The 22791-nt window shown below is 54.0% G+C and overlaps 1 protein-coding gene across 1 annotated transcript in view; it reads right to left on the reverse strand.

Annotated features, from left to right (window-relative positions):
• The window catches only part of COL13A1 (collagen type XIII alpha 1 chain), a 156625-nt gene that overhangs the window by 44737 nt on the left and 89097 nt on the right, over positions 1 to 22791 (reverse strand). Inside the window, exons 7-16 of the mRNA XM_063102132.1 lie at positions 22129 to 22164; positions 21289 to 21315; positions 20275 to 20301; positions 15846 to 15872; positions 15723 to 15749; positions 14912 to 14938; positions 11760 to 11825; positions 7703 to 7810; positions 5471 to 5497; positions 4617 to 4652 (exon numbers count right to left, since the gene is read on the reverse strand). Of these exons, the coding sequence (XP_062958202.1) occupies positions 4617 to 4652; positions 5471 to 5497; positions 7703 to 7810; positions 11760 to 11825; positions 14912 to 14938; positions 15723 to 15749; positions 15846 to 15872; positions 20275 to 20301; positions 21289 to 21315; positions 22129 to 22164 (408 nt within the window). The remainder of the gene's footprint in view (positions 1 to 4616; positions 4653 to 5470; positions 5498 to 7702; positions 7811 to 11759; positions 11826 to 14911; positions 14939 to 15722; positions 15750 to 15845; positions 15873 to 20274; positions 20302 to 21288; positions 21316 to 22128; positions 22165 to 22791) is intronic.

Consider the following 22791-nt stretch of genomic DNA (forward strand, 5'->3'; position numbering starts at 1 on the left):
TGGGGATAACGATAAAACCTGCCTCACAGGGCTTTACAAGGATTCAAGAAGATGATGTAAGCACAGTGCCTAGCACACAGCCTGGCATGTGGAAGCAGCTTGGTAAGTATTTATAATAGCACTAGTTATCAGTGCACAAAAGCATGTCCACACCCTGGGGCCCTTGCTCTGACTGTGGATCAGAATCTGCCTTTGCAGAAGGATTGAGGGGCAGAAGAAGGGCCAGCATGGCCACAGAAGGAGGGCTGAGGCAGACTGGGGGGGTCAGCTTCTGCTCCCCATGCCCCTCTCCAACGCCCGAGCCATCTGACCCATACTCCCACTGCGAGACAGCAGTGCCAGCTCTGATGCACTGAGAGATAAGGTCTCACCGAATTTTGTGATCCACATACAGTCTGACGATACTCGTCAATCCTCTTGAAAGAGAGCCAAGGTTGTAATGTTTTAAACACGCTTTGCGTCTTGCAACATATTTAAAGTAGATCAGTGTCATAAATTTGGATCAAATAGGTACCACATGGGTGTACAACAATACTTGCAATGTTCAGGCAGGAGGGCTGGGCCCGAGGAGGGGGGCAGAGGCCTCACGAGGGGCCTCTGGCCACTCTGTGCTTTGATCTGGCGGAGCTGGTGGAGAAGGCTGACTTGCTGGCCCATCCAGCTGGTGGAAGTGGGGTGGGGTGGTGGTGGTGGACGGAACTAATCACTAGCAAACTTCACCGGCTGAGAGGCATCTTTGCTGAGGGCTGAATTCACCCTGTGCTGTCAGGGAGGCCTCCTGCATGTGGACCAAGTCTCTGGGATGGAGCGAGTGGCACTCCAGGGGAAAGTCCATCAGTGACCCCACGGGTCCTGCTCACACCAACTGTAAGGGGCAGCTACGTGGCCTCTGTGTCAGCTCAGTGTCCCCACCTGCTGGTGCCCCCTCCTCCGTAAGGTGGCAGGGTAGGAGCAAACTCATCTTCTCAGCATCTGTGACCAAGCCGCCCTCCATGTGAGCACTTCATTCCAAGCAGAGAGCAGAGAGGGGAGGAGAGAGAAGTGAGGACTGATGGGCAAAAGAAGGAAGACTGGGGAATAGCTCTCCACATCCCAAAGCACCACAGGGGAGGGTGGTCTGTGCACAGTTAGCTCAGCCTGGGGTGAGACCCCCTGAGTGGACATTCACTTCTGCAGCAGGGTGCAAAGACGGCTGTCCACTGAGCTTGGACTCATGAGACCTAGCTTCTAATCCCACCATGGTCGTTCACCAGCTGTGCAACCTCGGGCAAAGGATTAACCTCTCTGAGCTTCTCATCTGCATAATCGAGATAATGAGCCCTGACGACTGGGCTACGGTAAGAACCGAGTGAGACAGGGAGTGAATAAACTTTGGCTACACTGGGGATTTGGAGTATTGCTGCACTCGTCTGTCAGCACCAAAAATAAAAAATCTCGTTTAAGGATTCTAAGGTAAAGCAAACTTCTGCCTGAGCATGGTGATCACCAAGGTCAAGACACCTGTCCCAGTGGGGCTGGGGCAGTGGGACAGGTACTTGTAGCCTCCCGAGGAATGACCTTTAGTCCTTGGGGGCGAACCTTCTGCTGATGATTGTCAGTTCCCAGTGCATGCCCTCTGGCCTCTGTGGACTAGGAGGCACTGGGGACTTGGTGACGGGACGAGGGTCCAGCAGGGTGAGGGCCAGCACAGAGATGAGAGTGCTGGGGCCACCTGCAGGCCAGTTGGCTTTGCCTACTGAAAAGATATAATCACAGCCTGGGGGAAGTGGAGGCGGCAGGAGCCTTCCAGAGACCCAGAGAGGCAGTGCGGGGGAGCTCATGGCCTCACATCCCCTCCAGATTGCATGAGAAGAGGATGTTGTGGAAAAGCAGAGAGGGGTGGTCTGGCAGAGGAAGAAGTGGTGGGGGCAAGAGTCAAATGAGGGGTACGGCCTTCTCCCTGTCTCCTCATGAGGACTGTGAAGGGTGACACTTCTGATAGCCCCAGATGTGGATGGAGTAAAGACTTTGGACAAAGGCTTTAGGAGACCAAGACTCCTCACAAAGTTGGGGGCTGCTCGTCTTCGGGGATATGGAGCCAACTCTGCACCCAGGAGGCCAGGATTTCCGTGAGCTGGAAGGGATTTTAATCCAGTTTCCCATCTGCTATAGAGGCTTCTCTTAAGCCATCTCAGAGCAGAAGTTATCCAGACCCTACTTGAATACCTCTGGTGATGGGAGCTCCCTCCCTCCCAAGGTACCTGGCTATCAGGACACTCCTTCTTACTGAGCTGGAATTGTTCTTCCTGTAGGGCTTACCCATCAGCACTTGCTCTGCCCCCACTCATGCAAAAACGATGCTCTGAGCAAACCTCCTGGCTTCCTGGGGGACAGAAACCCCCCTGCCCCCTCTGTCAGCAGGACTTCACTGGTTTTCACAACGAATCAGTGCAGACAGGGGTGAATGATTCTCCCTACATTCTGAGTCTAGGATTGCTACATTCATGCACCAGGCCCTCTAGCATCACGACACCCCAGCTAAGGCCGAGGCCTCTCTATCCTCAGGACAACAAACCCCAAGCTCCTTTCTGGATGAGTGAGACTTCCAGTTTACAGCAGATGAAGATGCCTGTCATGGTATGATACCAGTTGTGGGTATCACTGTGACCCCTGGGGACCCTTTGCTGGTCCCACAGCCCCTTCGCAGCTTGAAAGAGCTGGTCTGGCTGCTAATGGGAAAACCGACCTTGCGCTGCACTAAGAGGCAATAAATTTTGTGAGTCTGTGTGAGTGGATAAAGGCGACCGCAGGGGCTATGATTTCCACTTCCTGACATAATACAAACTTCTCAGTTTATGCAGAACTAATTAAGGAGCTCTCCGGTCTTGCCATTTCATCCACCAAGCACCCATAAAACAATGTGGTGATGGCGGCTGCCCCATTACAATGCACGAGGAATGTGCTTCTCCAAAGTGATTCTTCCCTTTCCAACATCTCTTCCCCTGCCCAGTGTCTTTCCTTCCTGCCTTTTTTCTCATCCTGGAAGGCTCCAGAGGCTTGCCAGCCAGGGTCCGGAGGACAGGGATGGGCTCCTTGAAACAGGAGGTACCAGGGGAAGGACCCAGACCTGGACTTGAATTCCTGCTCTGCCATTTAAGAGCCATGAGGCTCTGGGCACACCTCAGTTTCCTCACTTGTTAAATACGAGAATAGTAATACCAGCCTCATGGGGTGCTTTTAGGGTTAGAAATAATGCAGGTTGTGTTGAAAGACAGTCTGGCACATAGCAGGTGTTCAGTAAGTAGTGACCATTATTAAAATTATTATGTTATTATAGTTATTATAATGACCACTTCTGGGCTTTTGCTCAAATCATTTTCCTATCTAAAACACCATTTCCCTTCAAATTTGCTGGAGAACCACAGTGGTGGATTAAAAATGGCCATAAATGGCCGGCCCGTGGCTCACTCGGGAGAGTGTGGTGCTGATGGCACTGAGGCCACTGGTTCGGATCCCATATAGGGATGGCTGGTTCGCTCACTGGCTGAGCGTGGTGCTGACGACACCAAGTCAAGGGTTAAGATCCCTTTACCGGTCATGTTTAAAAAAAAAAAAAAAGGCCATAAATGCCTTACTACGCTTCTGATCAGGAAGTGGAGACCAAGTTTCCTCCCACACTGACCCACATGACTTGGTCATGTGACTTGCTTCAACCAATAGGACATTAGAAAATGTGAGGACAGCAGCCACTTGAAAGGAGCTTGTGCACCAGGACCTGCCATGCTGTAAGGAAGCCTGTCTAGCCTACTGGGGGATTAGAGGCCATGTCAGGGAGAACAGAGGCCCCCAGCCACCAGCCAACACCAACCACCAGACATGTGAATGAGGCCAGTTTGGCCTCTCCAGCTCTTCCATCTGCCATCCAATGCCACTGCATGAGTGGGCCCAGGTGAGCCCAGCAGAACTCCCAGATCGCCTCATTTTAAGCCAGTAAGTTTGGAATGGTTTGTTATGTGGCAACAGATAACAATATACCCATTTGTTCATCAAGATTGTGTTCACGGGCTATCTTTGCCCAGAAGACTTCCCAAAGTCCTCAAACCTGCAATTCATCTCTCCATCCCCTGTCCTCACAAGCACCTTGCAGTGGTGGCATTTCACGTTCCGCCTTCACCAGGGTTGTTTGTGCAGGAATGCTTCTGCCTCTCTGGCCTGTGAGCTGCTAGAGAGCAGAGCTGGGCCCCCTGCATGTCCCCCGCCATGCTCTGCACGGAGCTCTGCCCAGGCTAGGCCCCAGTAATCTGGCTCCCACTTATCAAGCCCACAGGGAGCCAGTGAGTCCCTGGCCAGCCTCAGTACAGACGCAGCCACCCAGATTGGCAAGGAGAGACCCTACCAGGTCTGAGGTCCAGCTGGGCCACTGATTTGCCTGAGGCCCTGCCCATCTGCTCCTCCTCCTCCCGCAGGTGGGGACGCTAAGCCCTCTTCAGCCAACCTAGCAGGCATTGTGAGGTGCACGCTGGGTGGCATGTGCAAACGTGCATTGTGTGTGACCACGTTCTGACCCTGTGTGCACTGTGGTGAGGCCCTGCTTGGGTTATGGCTGAAGGAAGTGGGGGCCTCCCCCTCCAACTTACCTTCCGGCCGTGGTAGCCCTGGATCCCTGGGTCTCCCTGGGTGGACAAAGAGAAGGCCATTTAAGTGGTTTCCCAATGCCAAACTTTGGCTCATGCTGTTCCCCATGCAATACCATCCCTTTTCCTCCCAATGACTCCAAATCCTCCTGTCTCATCAACACCCACCTCCAGCTGTCCTGGAACAACAGCTCTTGGTTCCTCTGAGGCCAACAGAGATTGTTCTATGCTTTGGAACAAGCCCTGCTTTGCAGAGGCCGAGGAATGCCAGGAAGGCTCAAGTTGGTAGGGACCTGGGAGACCTTAGTGTCAGTTTTTGTTCCACTAGCGACTATTTGTTGAACCTGGACAAGTCACTTTCCCCCAGCCCTCTCAGCCTGCACATTTATAAAGTAGTTGGCCTGGATTTGTGCCTTGTGCCTTCTCGTCCCTAGAGCCCCGGGGTCCCCAGTTTCAAAGGGAGAGTCTGTTTGACACTGGGCTTCTGGGTAAGGATTCACAAGACACTGGATGTCCCAGAGGTCTCTTCCAGTTCTGACACTTTATGGAATGTTATTTTATTGGGATATTGTGACAGTATCCTGGACATCAGCCTTGTGGGACTGTGCCTTCTACACCAGCTATAACACCAGTGTAGTGCCTGCTCAGTCGGCCTGACTACACAAGAAGTGCGGTTCTTGTTGGAACAAAATCACTTCCTAAGAGGAGGGCGGTGTTTAGAAGTGAGCCCAGCCTGATCTAGCTCTCAGCTGAGATCGCTCTCTGCTCCTTCCTCCATAGCCTTCAGTGCTGCCACTCCACCATTCCCACAGGGAGCTCTCCCACCTCCTCAGTGCATCATGCAGAAAGGAACTTACCTTCTGTCCAGGAGGCCCAGGTAAGCCCTGTGGAAGCAAGAAAAAGGTGAGTGGGTGTGGTTTCCACTGGTAAGTGGCTGAGGCTAGCCATGTTTACAGTGGAGGCTGGAGCACAGTAGCCCCGAATAGCTATGATAGAGAATGGGCATACTAGAGAACAGCTCTAGATGATCCTGGAAGGGCTGCTGAGGGCACGTGGGGACAACAGGCTTATGTCCCTCTTTGGAGCCATGTGGGCACTGTGGGCATCTCTGCTGTGCTCGCCCACTGGAAAGTAGGTCAGCAGCATCGTGTTAAATTGGCATTGTGGTTTGGTCCAGATCCTCACCCACCCACCTCCTAATTTGGACCCCTCCCTAAAAACCCACCCTTGCCCAGAAGACACTTGGTTTTGCCCTTGGCCCTGCCTGCCTGTGGAGGAGCCTCTGTCTCCTTCTGCCCAGCGTGCTATGACCACGGCAGCTGGCCATGGTGAGGTGGGGTGGGCTGAGGGGCCTGTGGGAGCCGGAGGGAGAGGCCAGGGCAGGCTGGCTCCACCGCAGTCTCTGGCATAGGTCTGGATGGCAAATGTGGGCTGGGGAAAGCCATGATGCCAGAGTCTGGTCTGTTTCAATTGGTTTTAAAAACAAGCTTCCTGGGGTTTTTTGTTTTTTAAAATATAAACAACCTAACAAAGAAAAACCACCTGTCTTGGGTTAAGTGACTGAGGCCTGATGTCTTGAGGGGTGGAGAAGGGCAGCTGTCAGCCAAAAAGTGAATTTTGAGCACTTTTTGGGTTTTCTTGGCTTGGTTTGGTTCAATTTCCTAAATTTCACTTCCTTTCAGGTTTTCTGTTTCCCATCTAAAAATCGATGGATATAAGACTAATCTCCTTCTCTGGGGTCCTGGGGAGAAATTATGGAAATATTTCAAATCTGTTGCGGGGTCAAGTTGGGCAGGAGAGTGGCTCCCAGAAACTTAGGTTTTCAGTTTTGTGCTGGTCTTCCCAGACAAGCTGTCACCTGGCTGAGGAGGACCTCATATAGAACCCCAAGATTGGCAGCAGGGCAGCTAAGGGGCCCAGACATAAAACTGAGTGATCTTGGATGTGGCCGAACACATCAAGGGCTATTTGTCAGGGATATCCCAGACCCAGCGTTTCCACCTCTGGGAATTGACCCCAGAGAAACTACCAGAGATGTGTACGGACATTTTTGTTCAAGGATATAGATCACAGAAGGGGGCTCATTAAATTTGTTATAAATAAGCCCAGGGGCCCTAAAATCAGTATCACAAGAGAATTTTCCTAACATAGGAAAGGGCTCGTTTTATGATGAATGAAAATCTTAGCATACAGACTGTTCTGTTATTCAGAACATTTTCAACCTGGAAAATGATTATGGGCAGATATGCCCACAGAAAAAAATGGAAGAACTCGCCAAAATCTTAATGATGGTAAACTCAAGGTGAGCAAATAGATTATTTAAGACTTTTTCTTGTCTATGTTCCAAAATTTTCAGAGTGAATGGTATGATATTTTGTCATAAGGAAGAAAAACAGTACCCACCAAGGTATTCTCTTGCCTGGGTGCTTTGTTGTACTAAATTGAGCTGAGAGAGTAGGGTTTCGGCCAGGGTATAAAAATGGGTGATTTTGTGGCCACTGGACTTGACCTGTCACCTCAATGTGGCCCTACATGGAGGGGGTCCTCCTGGACCATTACTAGAAGTGCCCTGCAAGTCCCCAGGCTTGACGCAGCACCCCTGGCCAACCGGACATCCAGCTTGGCAGGAAAGTGTAAGTGTGAAACCCGCATGCGCCCCAAAAGGCATGTACATCAGGGGTGCCAGGTGACTGGACGTCCCCTTGCTACCTCCTTCAGAACCCACTGCCCACAACTCAGGTTTTCCTAAGCCCAATGGTCAAGGACAGTCTTCAAAGGTGGCCCTGGGAATTTTCCCTCCAAGTTCCTCTCTGCTGAGGCCGGCGAAGGGGCAGCTTATTAGTGGTCTCCTTCCCTGGAAGGCAGTGGCTGGACATGGCCTCAGCAGGTACATTTTCAGAGCCAGAGTGCAACAGGTGAGTGTGACAGGGATAGGCAGCTGCTTGCATGAGCCACCCAAATCCAACGGCCTTGCAAAGGTGTTTCTGCCATTTGGCAGGAACCCAGGTTCCCATTGGTTATTGAAGGTTTGGAGGCTTCCAAATAATTCTTGGGAGAAATATTAAAGGAGAGAGGAAGGGGATACTTACAGGTGGCCCCATGGGCCCTGGCAGTCCTGGATGCCCCAGGGGTCCACTTGGTCCAGGGGGGCCTGGTGGCCCTGGTGGCCCTTGGATGCCGGCCTGGCCCTGTTCACCCTGAGGTTCATGGAAACAAGTGTTAGAGTGAAGACCCCCGGAGCTATAGACTGGTTCCCGCCCCAGTGCCATGCACCCAGTGAAGGCCCTGCTTGGGTTCTGCTGGGAAGGCGGCGGTGACGGTGGGGAGGAGATGGTGGCAAGGTGGTGATGCTGCTGAGGTGGTGGTGACTGCATGCAGGAGCTGGTGGCAGTGAGAAGACGGCCAAGACATTAGGTCCCCAAGAGGTGGGGCTTCCTGAGAGGACTTGCTGCTCAGGGCAACTGGCCCCAGGGCAGAGAGCCCCGCTGTGGTGGCAGAGGCAGAGGACTGACTGAGAGCCGGCTGGGCCCCACTGCAGGCCTGCTCCCAGCCTGGCCAGATGCAGCTGGGACCTGCCCCGTCACCCTCTCTCTGAGTGGCAAGTCACATCAGCTCTCTGCCACCAAATGGGAACAAGCAGTTCCTCATCTCCTGTCTCTGCTTGTTGCTGTCTTAACTATCTGGCCCAGAGGGTCAAATGAGATCCTTAGGTCAGAAGCCACAGAATTTTGTTTGGCTCCTAAACGACTGAGCAAGAGATTTTGTGTAAAAAATTTGGATTGGTGGCTTCTGATGAAAATCTGGGAACCCTGGAAATGCTGGCCCCACATGCCTGGGCCTGAGGAGTGGCCACTCCTTTAGGTGGCAAGAGTTCTCCAATTGCCTGGTCCCACACCCTCCCCATCCTTTCTTACAGGCGGCCTGCTTCGGTCACTTATGTGGTCCACCTGGCCTCAGGGCAGCTGAGTGCAACCCTTGGCTTGGCTGAAAGAGTTCTGAAGCTGTAAAGTGCTTTATGCCTGTATGGGTTACTATCATTTTTCCCTTGCTCCACCCGACTCCCCAGCCAGGTGCTCTGAGCTCAGCATTTGTCACCCACCATGCCTGTCCCCAAGATAAACTGTGAGCTTAGGGAGGCAGGGACGGCATCGTGCTCCCTCAGGAGGAAGAGTGAGCTTGGTCCATATGACCCAAATCTTGGTCATCCTAGATGTAGACCAGTGCCATTATGCTATTTTCTAAATGACCTCTCCTGGGACGATCTGGGCTCAGCTCTTGTGAGGAGGGGCCCATTCCTGCAGATGAGCTAAATAAAGCACAGCAGCCTGGCAGGTATGAGAGCTCCAGGCTGGGTGCAGGTGGACACGGGCTGCCTGAGTTCTAGGCCAGCCCACCGTTCTCATTGTGACCTCAACAAGCCCTATGACACTCGGGGTCTCCTGCTTCCCCGTGTGCAGCAGGAAGCTGATGACACTTGCCGCAAACTCTAAGGAGGGAAGTGGGGATTACAAACAGAAGTGCACAACCTGGGAATGAGAAACGGAAGATTTCAGCAACACCTGCTTGCACCCTCTCTCAGCTGGAACGTCCTAGGTAGATGGTACCCAGCAGCATCACCCTGGGGCCTGGGCCTCGTCCTGCCACACCCTCTGAGAAGCCACTTTAGGATTCAGGGTGTCTGTGGCAGAGGAGGCAGGTGCAGAAATGGCTTTGGTGGTCACCCTGCCTTCAGCCCCCACCCAGCTGCATGTTGGTTGTTGATAAGTCTCCAGGTGGCGGAGTCTCTCCTGGACGAAGAAAGGCTTAACTAAACCTCAGGCTTCAAGAGAGGACCAGTGTGGCCTCCTGTTCAACCAGACTAAATCTGATTAAGTCCCTTGAGTCCTCTGAACATCCTCAGAGTCCTTTCTGTTGGTGTCCTGCTTTCTATTCTTCACAGCATTTCCAGAGTTTTGGAGAAGGATAATTCAAAGGCAAGGAAGGCTTGGTCTGAAACAAACCCCTGAGGTCCTCTGACTATGAAATTCTGGAATCTTCCCAATGTTATAAGTCCCATTTTACAGAAGAGAAAACTGAGGCTCAGAGAAGTTGACCTCCCTGACCAAGGTCACACTGGCAATTCAGCATGGTGCCAGGACTCAAACTTTATTCCTATTCATTCCAAATAAGCCCCCAGCAAAAAGGGCTCCCCTTCCAACTTTCTGCACTTTGTAAGTGACCTCCAATATCATCTGCTAAGCACATCATATCTCACATAAAGTTTCCTCTTTCAACCAATCTTAGACCCATGTTCATGCATCTTATAGAGCCTGTAAAATCAATATTGGTTTACTGATAGGAAATGGACAAGCCTTTCTATGTTCCACGATGGCTGACAGCCTAAAAACCTTATTCTCCAGGCAGAATCTGCAGCAGGCAGACTAGGAGCCCCTAGTCTTCTTTCTCTACCTTGGAAACCAGGTCAGGTCAGCACAGAAAGTTCTGGCTTAACCACCCCAGGCTCTTGAAAAAGGAGGCAGTATCATGCAGCAGCCTGGATGGACTCCTGTACCTCTCTCAATTTCTTCCTCTGCAAAGTGGGATGATAATTTTCCCACCACCACCGGGTAGCTGGTGTGGGGATCACATGAGATAATCCACACAGAATTCTCTCAGTAGTGCCTGGAGCCCAGCGAGGGTTCAGCAAAGAGTAGTGAATACAACCAAGGCTGTGAGGTGGCTGCTGGGGTCCAGGAGAATGGACACTCTGAGAGCACAGGCTCAGCTCTCCTGGAATGGAGTCTGGCACAGCAGGGGTAAGTGACAGTGGGGCGGGTCTCCTGAGTAGCCATGCTTGGGTAAGTGCTCAGAGCAGCAGAGGCTCTCGAGGATTTGGCTGGTGTAATGTGATATTCAGCCTTCAGGCTCCAGTAGCATGCATGTCACCTGTCCCTCTGTATTTTTAGCTGTTAATTGGAGTGATTTTTCAGCCTTGTTCAATCAGGTGCCTGAACATCCAGGCCCCTGGGCTCCTGACTCCTGAGTCAGGCCAGAGGATGGCTCAAGGCCTTGCTATCAGGCTTTCAGAGAGCAGCTCGCCACTCCCAGCTTCCCTGTACTTTTGGGCCATACCCTGTACAGTGTAAGGAAGGCGAGGGACGTGAGGTGGTAGTGGTGCTGGGGGAGGCCATGGGTCCTCTGGCATGGAATAGAGTAGTGATATCTTGGAGAACAGTGGCAAGACTGCTTTGTTCTTTGTGATCAGCTCCTACCCCAGCCTCCCTGGGTTAAAGGCAGGAAGAAGGAAGCATTTGCTTGCAATGATTACACCTGTTCGTTGTGGACTACATTCCCTTTGCAAAGCCCTCTCTCCTCAAACTCAGGTTACAAGTGATCAGATGCTAAGAAATCTGCATTTTCTAAGTATAAAATATGTAGGTCCATGGAGAGAACTCTGAATGTGGGCTCTGAAGTCCTGGCTGCCAATTCCAATTTTGCCTCTTGCTATTTGTGTGAACTTGAGCAAATCAATTCACTTCTCTGAGCCTCAAATTCCTTGTCTCCAAAATATGAATAATAGTCATACTGACAGCTAACATTAATTATAGCACTTAAACTGTTCCAGGAAATATTCCAAGTGCTTTACATACATGACAACCCTATGAAGCAGACTGTTATTATCTTATTTTACAGATGGGAAAGCTGAGGCACAGAGAGGTCAAGTAACTCGCCCAAATCACACAACTAGTGTCAGGCAGAAAACGTGGGTGCAAATCCGTGTTCTGCAATTTACTGGCTGTGTGACCTTGGGTAACTTACTAAACCTCTCTGAACCTTGGTTTCTTCATCTGTAAAATAAGGATGATCATGCCTAATTCATAAAACTGGTGAAAGAATTAAAGTCAGGCCTGTAAAATGGGTAACAGTGCGTGGTACAGTGACAGCTGTTGTTGTTGGCTGTTATGAGTAGTAATGGCATGGTAGTAGTTGTAGGTCTCCTGGGACCTATGTGTTGTGTATTTCCACATCTATGGTATTCATGGGCCCATTTTTGTCTAGAGTGATGTTCTGGCTTCGTCTATAGCCACAGCTGGCCTGTCAGGCCCAAAGACTTGCCGAGCCCCTCAGGGAAGCCATGGGTGGTCTTGGCACACAGAAGGTGTCTACCTGGAAGGTCCGCCTTTTTATGACTGGGGGTGGAGCCAGTCGCACTGAATTGAGGAGAGGCAGCAGCTGAGGAGAAAGATGAGTTGGAAGGCCAGAGGGCAAAGGCCAAAGATCGCAGGTATTCAGAACGATGCCAAAGTCGCCAGGAAGGAAGGGTGGCCAAGAGGGAGGGGAGGAGAGGAAGAGAGAAGAGAGATTAGCGTGAGCATGAGGTCCAGGGAGGGGCAGCATGGATAGGGCACTCTCACGGCTTGTGGGACATGCACCGAGCTTGCCCTGGGATGGCACAGCCACCCATCAGTCCACACCCTGCCTCACCTCCAGGCTGGAGCTCGGGGGATTGGCCGTCAGCCCCCCAGACTGAGAGAGTGGCCCTCCGCCCCGGGCCTGCCCTCAGTGGCCAAGCAGGGCTGCAGAGGCGCCGGACACGTGGCCCATCATTGCACCGCCAGCCCTGCCCGTCCCTGCGTGGTGGACAGAGGCTGCTGGCCGAGGGCAGCAGACTTGCAGACTCTGGCCAGGGAGCCGCAGGACCAGCTAAATTGGTACTTGAAGCTAGGCTGGTGTGCGGCCACCTTTGGGTTCTTTTTTTGGTGGAACGAGAAAAGCTGGTGTCAGCGAATCTAGGGAGGATGGTCAAGGGCAGTGCCAAGCCCGGCTCCTGGGGGCTGAGCTGGCCGAGGGTGTGGCCAGTGTGGGTACATGCTAAGTGCTCCTGAGGTCTCACCCCGGGGCTGGAGGGCTCGGAAAACAGAGGCTGGGCAGAGATGTCTCCGGAATGTTCAACCACTTTTTTAGGGGAGGCAACATGCAATCACATTATCTAATGTGATTTTCATTTCTGGAAACTCTTGCTTCTTCCAGTCCCTCTACCATTGAAGCTGAGCAACCCGTGGCTTTAAGGAGCAGTTAGAACCCATGTGACAACAAAGATGGCATAGAACCAAACCGCTTGTTTTCAAAAGCATTTTAACTCACACAAGGCCCCTGGGATGAACACTGAGAACCCGGGGGCTGCCCGGGCTGCAAATGCACTCCGCTGGGGACGTGGGAGCCCAACCACGGCCTTTCTGGGTCATCACTGCCGCCTTCACCTTCATGGGCAGCTGCCGCACACAGAGCCTCCCTCCCCACCGGGGCCTGGCTGCGTGCAATGTTGGGCTCTGTGTCCAGGAAGTCTCTCAGCAGAGAGGGGCCCAGAGACCTTCCAGAACCTACAAACCTTCAGGGTAATTATCTGGTTGGAGCGTAGAGCTGCTAGTGTGCCGCTTAGGTACTCCTGGTTTGGGAGGGGGAACGAAGGTGGCAGAGACAAGGTAACGGGGGAGTGTGAAGGGACAGCCCACACACACCAGCCCTCCTACCTCCCCTCCCCTCCATCCGGCACTCACCCCACCCCCCCATCTCCTCTCCCTCCCTCCCTGGGGAAGCTACAGGCTGGAACAGAGGCAGGATCAGTCTGAACTCTTGGTGTCTTCTGGGCCTGGGGACCTGCCACCCCCACCATGCCTGCAGACCCCTTGGAAAGCCAGCAGACCACGAGAAGCCCCCTGCTTTCCCACCCTTCTCTAAATAAACTTGCCCTGCCCTGCAGCTGGGTCCCCAAACCCTCTTTCACCCCCACCTGACTTATTCCATAGACTAACAAGTAATAACATCATGCTTCTCTGCCCCCCGTGGCCAAGGTGCTTCTGGAACTTTCTATCACTGCCCCCTTCCCTCTTCTTGTGTGGGATAGAGGGCAGAAAGCCCTCTCCTGCCCTCACTCCCAAGTGCTCGCTCAGGACCCATGACATCCTGCCAGAGCGTCTGCAGTTGTGTTGTCTTTTGTGCTGGGGGATGCTGTCTCTCTTTCGGGTAACATAACAATCCTGTGAGCCCATCGTTTCAAATAAACACAGCTGACCTTCTATTATTGTATCAGGATCAGGCTGGCCGGAACACCAGGGCCCCTGCCTCCCTGGAGCACATGCCACTGACAGGCTGGCTCTGTCTGTGTTTCTGCTGAGCCACGTCCCCCAGCCTGGCCCCAGCCCTGCCTTGGCCTCAAACCCATCCCAGCCTCTCACGTTCCAGCCCCACTGTGGCCTCTCCCTGGCCCAGGAAGCCAGAGGTCAGAATCTGCCATGGCTTCCAGCCTCCTGAGCAGCTGGGCAGAGGCCTGACCCTGCTAGCAAGGCCCTCCCGGCAGCCTTCCAGAGGCAGGTCCACTCTGAGCCTGGATTGTGTCTGTTTCCACCAGCACCCATCTGACAGGCAAGGGCGGGCAGCCAGGGGAGCCCCACTGTGTGTTCCTGAGCACAGTGAGGCCCATGGCAGAGGGGTGGCCACCTAGAGATGCCCATACTCCCTATCCCTGCTGCCCAGGTCTGAGAGCAACAAGGCTGATCCTCAAAATGAGGGGCACTTTCCTGGTTCCAACTCACTGGGGCCACTAGTGGTGGTTCGCTGGAGGAAGCAGTGCACATCTTTGCCCTCCCCTGTCCCAAGCATGACCCCTGCTATCAGTGCCCATGTTTGGAGATTCCTAACAGGATGACATCAGTCTTTTAGGTTCTGTATCATGGGGTGGAGCAAGGAAAAGGAAAGAGCCAGGTGGGGGTGGGGGGAGGAACCATCTCAGCCCTGAAATTCCCCACCCTGCTTGGAGAAAGGTTTCCTCTGTTCTTAAAGAGGCAAAGTAGAGACGTCATCCTGAGTTAATACAGTCAGCCCCTGAAGGTCTCACCTCAGAGAGGTTTGGGTCATCTGAAACAATGGCTAACCCCAAAGTCCCTTGTATTCTGCAGGGCAGGCCGCCAGACATGTACACACAGTCGCACACACATACTGGATGGCAGGGAGCCCACACACAGATTCACACAGCCACATGGCCCACCATGGAGGGCCAAGTGCACAGGAGACAGGGTTCCAGGCACATGGGCCAGCCACTGGGGCAGATGGACACATCAATCCACAGGGCACAGTCAGCTGTGCCTGCCAGACACACGGCCACCCCATGCCACCTCTCCTGTCGCTGAGTGCAGAGGGACTGTATGCTCCTGCTCCCCAAGCTCTAGTAGGTGCTGGAGACCCCAGGAAAATGAGGCTGAGCTGGGGGATACCCCAGGGATGGATGAATGGGCCCTGCTCAGTCTTAGCGGTTCACTTACCCGGTGCGGGTATTCTCCACACTGACCCTGGGGATGGGAGGGAAGGAGAGACAGTGTTAGGCACTTGTTGGGGGATTTGTCCCTCAGGGGCACCCCCAGGACTTATGAACATGCCATGCATCTCATCACCCACCAGCCCTACGCTCTGATCCTGGTCTGAGCCCTCTGAAGCAGGAGAACTGATTTCCTCCCTTGCCCCTGGCTGGCAGCAGGGAAGAACCCCCCAGGGCCTGCCTGGAAGTGGCCCCGTGGAGCCTGGGGGCAGGACTCCACCCTACACCACTTGCCATAACGGCAGAGCAGGAACCTGGCGGGGGATGGGCCCACCCAACAGCCCTCGAGGGAGCCCCCGATGGGAACAGCAGACAGCACAATACATTGTGAACAATGGGCCCTGGGAGACACCTCCTCTGAGCCGGGAGTGCCAGGCCCTGCACCAGGGCAAGCCCAGCCAAGTCTCCGTCAGAAATTCAACAAGACAGAGAAGGCAGGAGGCCAGGCCAGTGGTTTACAAACTGACACCTCAGAACACTGGAGGCTCACGAAGGTGGGTCAGGAAACACTGGGGGTGGCAGGCAGGAGGGGCTGAGAAAGGCTGAAGAGGGCCAGGCTGCCCCCAGGACGTCTCGCCTCAAGGGACTGTCACCCAGAGCAGCATCGCCTGTATCTCTCCTGTACACCAGGGCACCTAGGGGCTTTCCCGGTTCTGTCGATGACAACTAAAATTTTAAAATAACCACTACGGACGCTTTCAAACTGTCGGGAGGCTGCTTCCTGAGAGGCAGGTTCCAGGAAGTGTCATCGTGCTTACCTTTTCTCCTTTTTGTCCTTGAGGTCCCTACAAAGAGACAGAAGCGAGAGAGTTAGAAACCAAAGCTAGGGACACAGCAGCCTGAAGCATCTCTGCTGGGGAATAGTAAGACAAGGTACCAACCGGCTGTCCTCGGGGACCCGTCAGACCCTGTGGAAAGAAGCACATGCAGGTCAGCAGGCAGATCACAGACACACGGCTGCAGGGAGTCGGGAGAGACGCTGGGGCTTCCAGGGACTTTCCAGAACGCCCCTGCATCCTGAAGGCTGGGCCTTGCCAGTCATGGCCAGGTCTTCCCTTGCCTGAGATGGTCAAGGTGGTGTGGCCTTATACACCAGGTCACAGCCAGGAACAGATGCTACCTTTCATTCATTCCTCCAGCCGCCACCGTGTCATGGGCCCGCTATGTCGGCAGCTGCCCCTAGTCAAGTGGCGTTCTGTCACGAGGGGACACCCTGCCTCACACACCCTGAGCCTCCAGGAGACACTGGCACATTCTACCTTTGAACCTCCCAATCCTCAGTGAAACCCACGGAACCAGAAGGGCTTCTGGGACATGGGGGGCCAGCCAGTGCTGCAGACACTGGGAGTTTTGGAGAAATCTTTAGCAAAATAGAGGAAGCAGGAAGTCGGCAACTTAAGCCACGTTCAGGCTCCTCAGAGAAACATATGGGGTCTTGGGGTATCCTTCAAGGTTGTCTTGTCAAGTTTGCAGGGCTGAGAAAGGAGCCGGAGTCAGGCAGACCCTTGTTCTCTGAGGAGGACCCAGTGTCCAGTTGGCTCCAAGGAGCCTGCAGGAGGCTGGCGTGGAGGACAGAGGGAAGGACGAAGGCATCACGCGTTGAGCAGCCCCCTGGGGTAGGCCGCTCAGGCCCGTGCTCAGCTCATGCCTTACACGGGCCCAGAGGAAGGGGCTTGAGTTAGCTCCACCTCCTAGTTGAGGTGTTGCACAAGGCCCTGCGGCTCAGTGAACAGCGGGACAGGACAGGCACCAGGCTTGTCTGACACGAAGGGCCAGCTGTTTCCACTCCACCACACTCCCTGCACTGGGCTGGACCTGGGACTTCTAGTCTCAACCAGAACCACAAGAAGTGCCCCTGCCCCGGGCCCCTAAGGTCCCTTGCAGCCACCATCCTGGGGATCTGTGGGGACCTACCTGCTGGACCAGCCTCTTTGGGGCCTGAAGAACTCAGGGTCCCCATGGACAGTTCCATCTGGGTGGGTGGTCCTCAGGATGCCTAATTATGGGAGAGGAGCCTTTCTTCTGCTCCTGACATGCCAACTGGATCAACCTCCAACTGGGAAACTCCCAGGAGGTGCATCAGGAGGGGAGAAGTGGCCTTTGGGATGATCTGTGGGGCACCCCCAGCCCATCTGGCTGACCAAGTGTTGAACATCAAGTTCAGCAGTACGTGATTCATCTGGCAGGGAACCAGGGCCAGACTGTAGGTGACCAGGCCATCCACTCTCAGGACAGAGAGGAATGTGATGGGGGCGGGGGGCAGGGGCCGAGAAAAATGACACACAGTTTAGGACTGCAGAGATACAAAGAACTGAGTCTCAAATGGTGGCCATGGGACAATCGTGGTCTCCACAGGTATTCTCTTTGTCCCACACAGTTTTATTTCAATTAGTTGTGAACACTTAAAAGCAAAGAGAGTACAAATAAAAATCTGGATTTCACGTTGCTCTTAAATATTTCGAGACCCAACAACACATGGCACAGATTAGCTCTAGCTGGGCAGCGCCTGTTCCTTGAGGAGTCATGGCCGTGGGTGACATGCTCAGCGCTCGCCACCACCACAACGACAGCTATGGCACCTGTCCTGCTTCCTGTGTGCCAAGCACCATTCTAAATGCTTGGCGTGTATTAAGTCCTCTTGGCCTCATGACAGCCCTGTGGGTGGTGGGGTAAGATTTAAATCCCAGGTCCAACCTCGGCTTTACAGCCTTTGAATCACTCCCGAGTCTGGGACCCCTGATCTTGTCAAACCCCTTGACTATACAATTGTACAACTATGTCCTCGTAATACCTTATTTCAGGTTTTCGGGGCTTCTGTGAGGTGGGTGGGGCAGAGATGACCCCGTTTTGACAGGTGAGGACACAGATTCAGCAGGTGAGGGTGAAGCCCAGTATAGGGGAGACCATCTGGGGAGGGGGCCACGTGGGAGACGGACAGATATTCATCATTCAGCAGGCCCAGGTAGTTATGCTAGACAGCAGTGGCAGATTAATAGCTCTGGGTCCTGGTGACAAGCCAAACAGGAGTCTAATGGCTCTGTGGCCTGCTGGATGTTGATGGATAACGATGAGGCAAACAGGAGACCTGTCACACTGACTTGGGCTCACGGGTGATGGGATGGCCCTGCCCTTCCCTCCAGTTCGCTCTGACCCCCGAACAGACAGGAAAAGCTTGTGGGGGGTCAAGCAGGGTGGGGCAGAGGGATAGTGTGGGCAGAGTGAGGGCAGGAAGTCCTGTAGAAAGTTCCTTTCCTTCAAGACATAGGACACTCACAGCAGAGCGGAGGCACAGCTGAAGGGTAGGACCTCGCCACATCTCAGCTCTGGTATTTGGGAGCTGTGTGGCTCCAGGCAACATAATTAGCCACTCTGTGCCTCAATTTCCACCTTCATAAAGTGGGGATAATAAACTGTTGTGAGGGTTACAGAACAGTGCCTAGTGGATGACCGTTATTACTACTTCAGGGTGCCATGGGCTACCTTATGGGGGTGTCAGGCTGCCAGGAAGGGGAAGAAGGTGGGGGAAGAGGGCTGAAGGGATAAGCACCCTAAACTCCTGACATCCACTCCCCTTATAACAATGGCAGCATAGGAGTTTATTCCTGCCTCGTTCTCCTTAACTTCATGCATGTGCACAGCCCAGGGGCAGCAAGAAATGCACGTGCAGCAGAGGTAGCTGTGATGAGAGGAAACCTCGCTGGGGGACCGGGTTCCAGCACCAGCTCTACAAGTCTGCCTCCGGTGCCTCACTGCCCTTCCTCCAGTTCTTTGGAAGTTTCGAGCACTTTCCTGCCTCAGGGCCTTTGCACATGCTGCTTTCCCATGTCCAGAATGCTCTTTCCCATCCCCTTCTCCATTTTCTCTTGGTTAAATCTCCATCCTTCACGCCCTCGTTCAAAAGTCTCTCTCAGGTGAGGTTTCTCAGGGTACCAGGGATTGCCTTTTCTTAGCATTTACTGCAAAGACAATTTGTTAATTGTGTGAGCGATAATTTAAACGTACATCTTCCCTGCTAGACTGTGAGCTACAGGATGGCAAAGATAGTGTCTCCCTTGTTCCCCTCTGTCTCCCTTGTACCAGATGCAGTGTCCCACGCATTATAGACACTCAGTAAAATGCGTTAGAGGAAGGAAGGAGGCAGGAAGGCAGGGAAGGAGAGGGAAACCAGAAGGAGGAAAGCAACAACACATAGAGGGAAGGCATGTGAGAAGTGGGTTTGGATCTTGTTTTGGACACTCCCTTGCTATGTGACTTCAGGCAAGTTACTCTGACTCTGTGAGCCTCAGTTTCCACAGCTGTCAAAGAGGATACAAACTGGACCTGGAGCACAGGATTACGCCAAGGATTCATTGAGATAATACATGTAATGTATTTAGTCCAGTGCCCACCACGTAGCAAACCCTCAATGCCCATTGGCTGATCTGAGTCTAGAGCACAGGCTGAAGCCCACGTCTCCCAGCTGGTACTCCTCTGCCTCCTTTTCCATTCACAAGGTGATCCGCCTCCCTCAGTGTTCCAGCAGTGCCCTAGTCATGGGTTAAGAGTGTCTTCACACCAGCACCTAGAGAAGGCACCAGCCAGACCCCAGCTGGACAGGGACAGGGGCAGCCTGCCATATTGCTCCAACCGCCAGCACAAATTCCAGGCCCCAGCCCCATGGAGCAGGAGGCGGTCCCCTCATGACGTAGGTGTGAGCAGGTACTTGGGAGGCTGGAACACATCCCAGCCAAGAGCTGGCCCATTTGCTGTAAATGGCCTATGAGTCCCTGCTGAGAACTAGCCCTCCCCTCAACCGGGAGTGGGCGGCCCCTGATTTCCTTCTGGAAGGGGTGGCCTGTGGAGAGAGGACATTCCTTTCAAAAGTGCTACAGAAGGTGGAAGGAGCCAGGAGAAAGGTGCAGAGATCTGCTTCTCCTCTGTGCCCAGTTGGGGCAGGAGCCTCTGGAGTCCTGGGGCAGCTCAGGGCAGAGATGGCACTGGGAAAAGGTACAAGGCTCTGCAGGAGTCAGGCGAAGTGGCCCAGTGAGAGTGCTTCCAAGGCCCCCTGAGATAGCCGCTGACCTCCCTGCCACACCCGCCAGGTGGGAGCTCCCTCTGCGCCTCCCTTCCTCGTGTTTCAGGTGGAGAAGCCCTGTCGCCTCTCCTCCCTGCGCTGACTGACATCTTTGGTGTGTGGCTGTACGCACTAGGAAGTGACCCTGAGGGCAGCCACTCTGCTGTCCCTGTTGGGCCCCCTTCATGCAAAGTGCTTGGCTGCGGCCGTGAGCCCAGGCCCACCCCCACCCATCTGGAGAGGGCAGGAAATCTTACCATCTCCCCTTTTGGTCCTGGGTTGCCCTAGAAGGAGAAGAGTGTGAGTGCCAGGTACACTGCCTGCAACCAGAAGCCACCACCCCTGCTTGCCACTCGCAGCCTGCCCAGTCACCAAACTCAACTTGCACACGTCATGCCTCTCATGTGGCCATGCACTCACTCGCCCACTTGGTCCCTAACCTGCTGACTCAGGCAGGGTCTCACCTATGGCCCTTTGCTGGGCCTTACTAGCAGCTGCCTGTCCTTCAGGGGAGAGCAGGGGGTGGGTTGTAGTCTCCCCGGACACCAGCCCTCAACCAGCATGGCTTCAAGGGATGTCTGGTCCTGTGGGATGAGTGGACATGACCCCAGGGCCCCCAGGCTGCACTGACCTCTTGGCCTGTGGTGGGGAGTAGCCAGGCAGGTGGCTGGGCCCCTCATCTGAGAGGTGAGTGGGTGGGCTGGTCCTGGTTGTTGACGCCACATTACATCCACTCAATGCCTCCCCTTGGGGGTGGGGTCTCTGAGGGCTTTGGAGAGGTCAAACTCTCTTCCGGCCACCAGCTTACTTGGGGTCTCCTTTCCCCACAGACATTTGTGTCATGGGACCAAGTGCAAAGGATTAAAATGGACAGAGAGGACACAGGAGGCGCCCTGGTAGAGCTGGGAGTGAGGGTGAGCAGTGAGCCAGGGCCCAGGCTCTACTTGGGATTAGCCAGCTGAGCTCTCCAACTCCTACCCAGACCCCTTCCAGGAGCAGCCCAGTATTGCCAAATCCCAGCGACAGCTCCTGCTCCAGATGCTGAGACCCCAGCTGGGTTAGCCCACTGGGGAAGCCCACTGTGGTCAAGGGTGACCCATTCAAATAGCCCCTTCCCCTTTCCACTAGTGACAACCTTCCCCTCCAGGAATTTTCTATCTGACGCATCTTCCAAGGAATCAGGGTCTTGTGGAAAGATCAATAGACCCAGGGTTAGTGACCTGGACCTAGTGAGGGGGAGGCACCCGCAGCCTGGGAGTGGGTCCACTTACCGGTTTGCCGTCTAGTCCAATGGGACCCTGAAACCAGAAAGGCCAGAGGTAAAGACCGAGCATCACAGGCTCCAGCCAAAGGGGCTGCCTGGGGCAGTGGCTGGGAGCACAGGCTCTGGGTTCCTACAAGATCGGGTGCAAGTCCTGCCTGCCCACTCACTTGTTACATGACCACTGGTAAACCTGAGCCTCCATTTCCCATCCTAACTTGGGGCTGAGAATCACAGAACCTTCCATGAAGGGTCCTTTGAGGAGGAAATAAGATGCCACATGCCAGAAGCTTGGCACGGGGAAACCCAATGGGTGGCAGGCATCACCACTGCTATCAAAGGCCTCCTCCTCCCCCAGGTGGAGGGCAAACAGTGTGCTCCCAGCACCCAGGGGGTGGCCAGCTTTGAGGCCCAGAGAAAAGGGGAACTGACTGCTCCCCCTGCCCTGCCTCTGAGAAGGTGTCTTAGGCCACACAGGCAGAGGGCCAAAGGCCACCCAGATGGCCACCCCACTTCCTCCTCGGGGGTGGATCACCTTCCTCTCAAAGCCAGGTCAGGGCTTGAGCCCCAGGCTGCTTCCCTGCGGTGCATGCTCTCTTCCACATTCTGGTGTCACGCTGGGGTTTATCACTCGCCTGGTTCCTGCCCTGCTGCCCCTTTACTTGTGCAATTATTTTCCTGCCCTTCCTTGCACTGCGAGCCACTCTCCTGGGTTGGTGTCCAAGAGAGCCTGCGGATGGGCATCCTAAATGACCAGGGTTTGGAAAGGAAGGAGGTGCAGGGGTTAACCTCAGATGACCCAAGTAGGGGTCCACCTGGGTCACAGCTAGCCTCAGCCCTCCCCACTTACCGGAAATCCAGGAAAGCCTCGGGTGCCCGGCTGACCCTGAAAAGAATAGGAGAGCAGGAGGATGAGCGAGAAGTAGACGGATCTAATCCCCGGTCCCCTGGCTCACCTTTGCTCCCACCCCTCCCTCTCCTGTGTGACCATCTGTGGGGACACTCTCCATGGTGAGCTGGCTGGAGGGAGGATGGAACATCCCAGGACATCTTCAGAGGCTGGAGGTGGGGAAAGGAAAAAGGAGGGGCCAGCATCCTTTCGGTCTACCTCTAGGAAGTAGCCCCTGGACAGCTCCTCACGGCTGCTGCTCGACATATAAACAGACAGACGGAAGAACAGGACAGCGGGACTCAGCCAGCAGCACACTGAACCCCTGGACTGAAATCCTCTAAGTCCTTTTTTATTTACCCAGTCATTGCTCATGGCCACTTAATCTAAGGATTATTTGGATAGCAGAACTTGACCTTCAGAATGTGTGTTTTCAGGCCAGAATAGGTCAGATTGCTCACTGTCCTCTCACCCTGGCCAGCGAGCCTCTCCAGCAGTTGGGCAATCTCTGGATCTCTCAATCTTTGAAGAATTCAGAGCAATCCATGCCCATTTTCCTGTAGGTGCAGAGTGCACTGCAGATAGATATTCAGGCTGGAGACTAGAAGCAGGGTCACTGATCAT

The sequence above is a fragment of the Cynocephalus volans genome, chromosome 7 (genome assembly GCF_027409185.1).
Source record: "Cynocephalus volans isolate mCynVol1 chromosome 7, mCynVol1.pri, whole genome shotgun sequence".
In the NCBI taxonomy this organism is placed as follows: domain Eukaryota; kingdom Metazoa; phylum Chordata; class Mammalia; order Dermoptera; family Cynocephalidae; genus Cynocephalus; species Cynocephalus volans.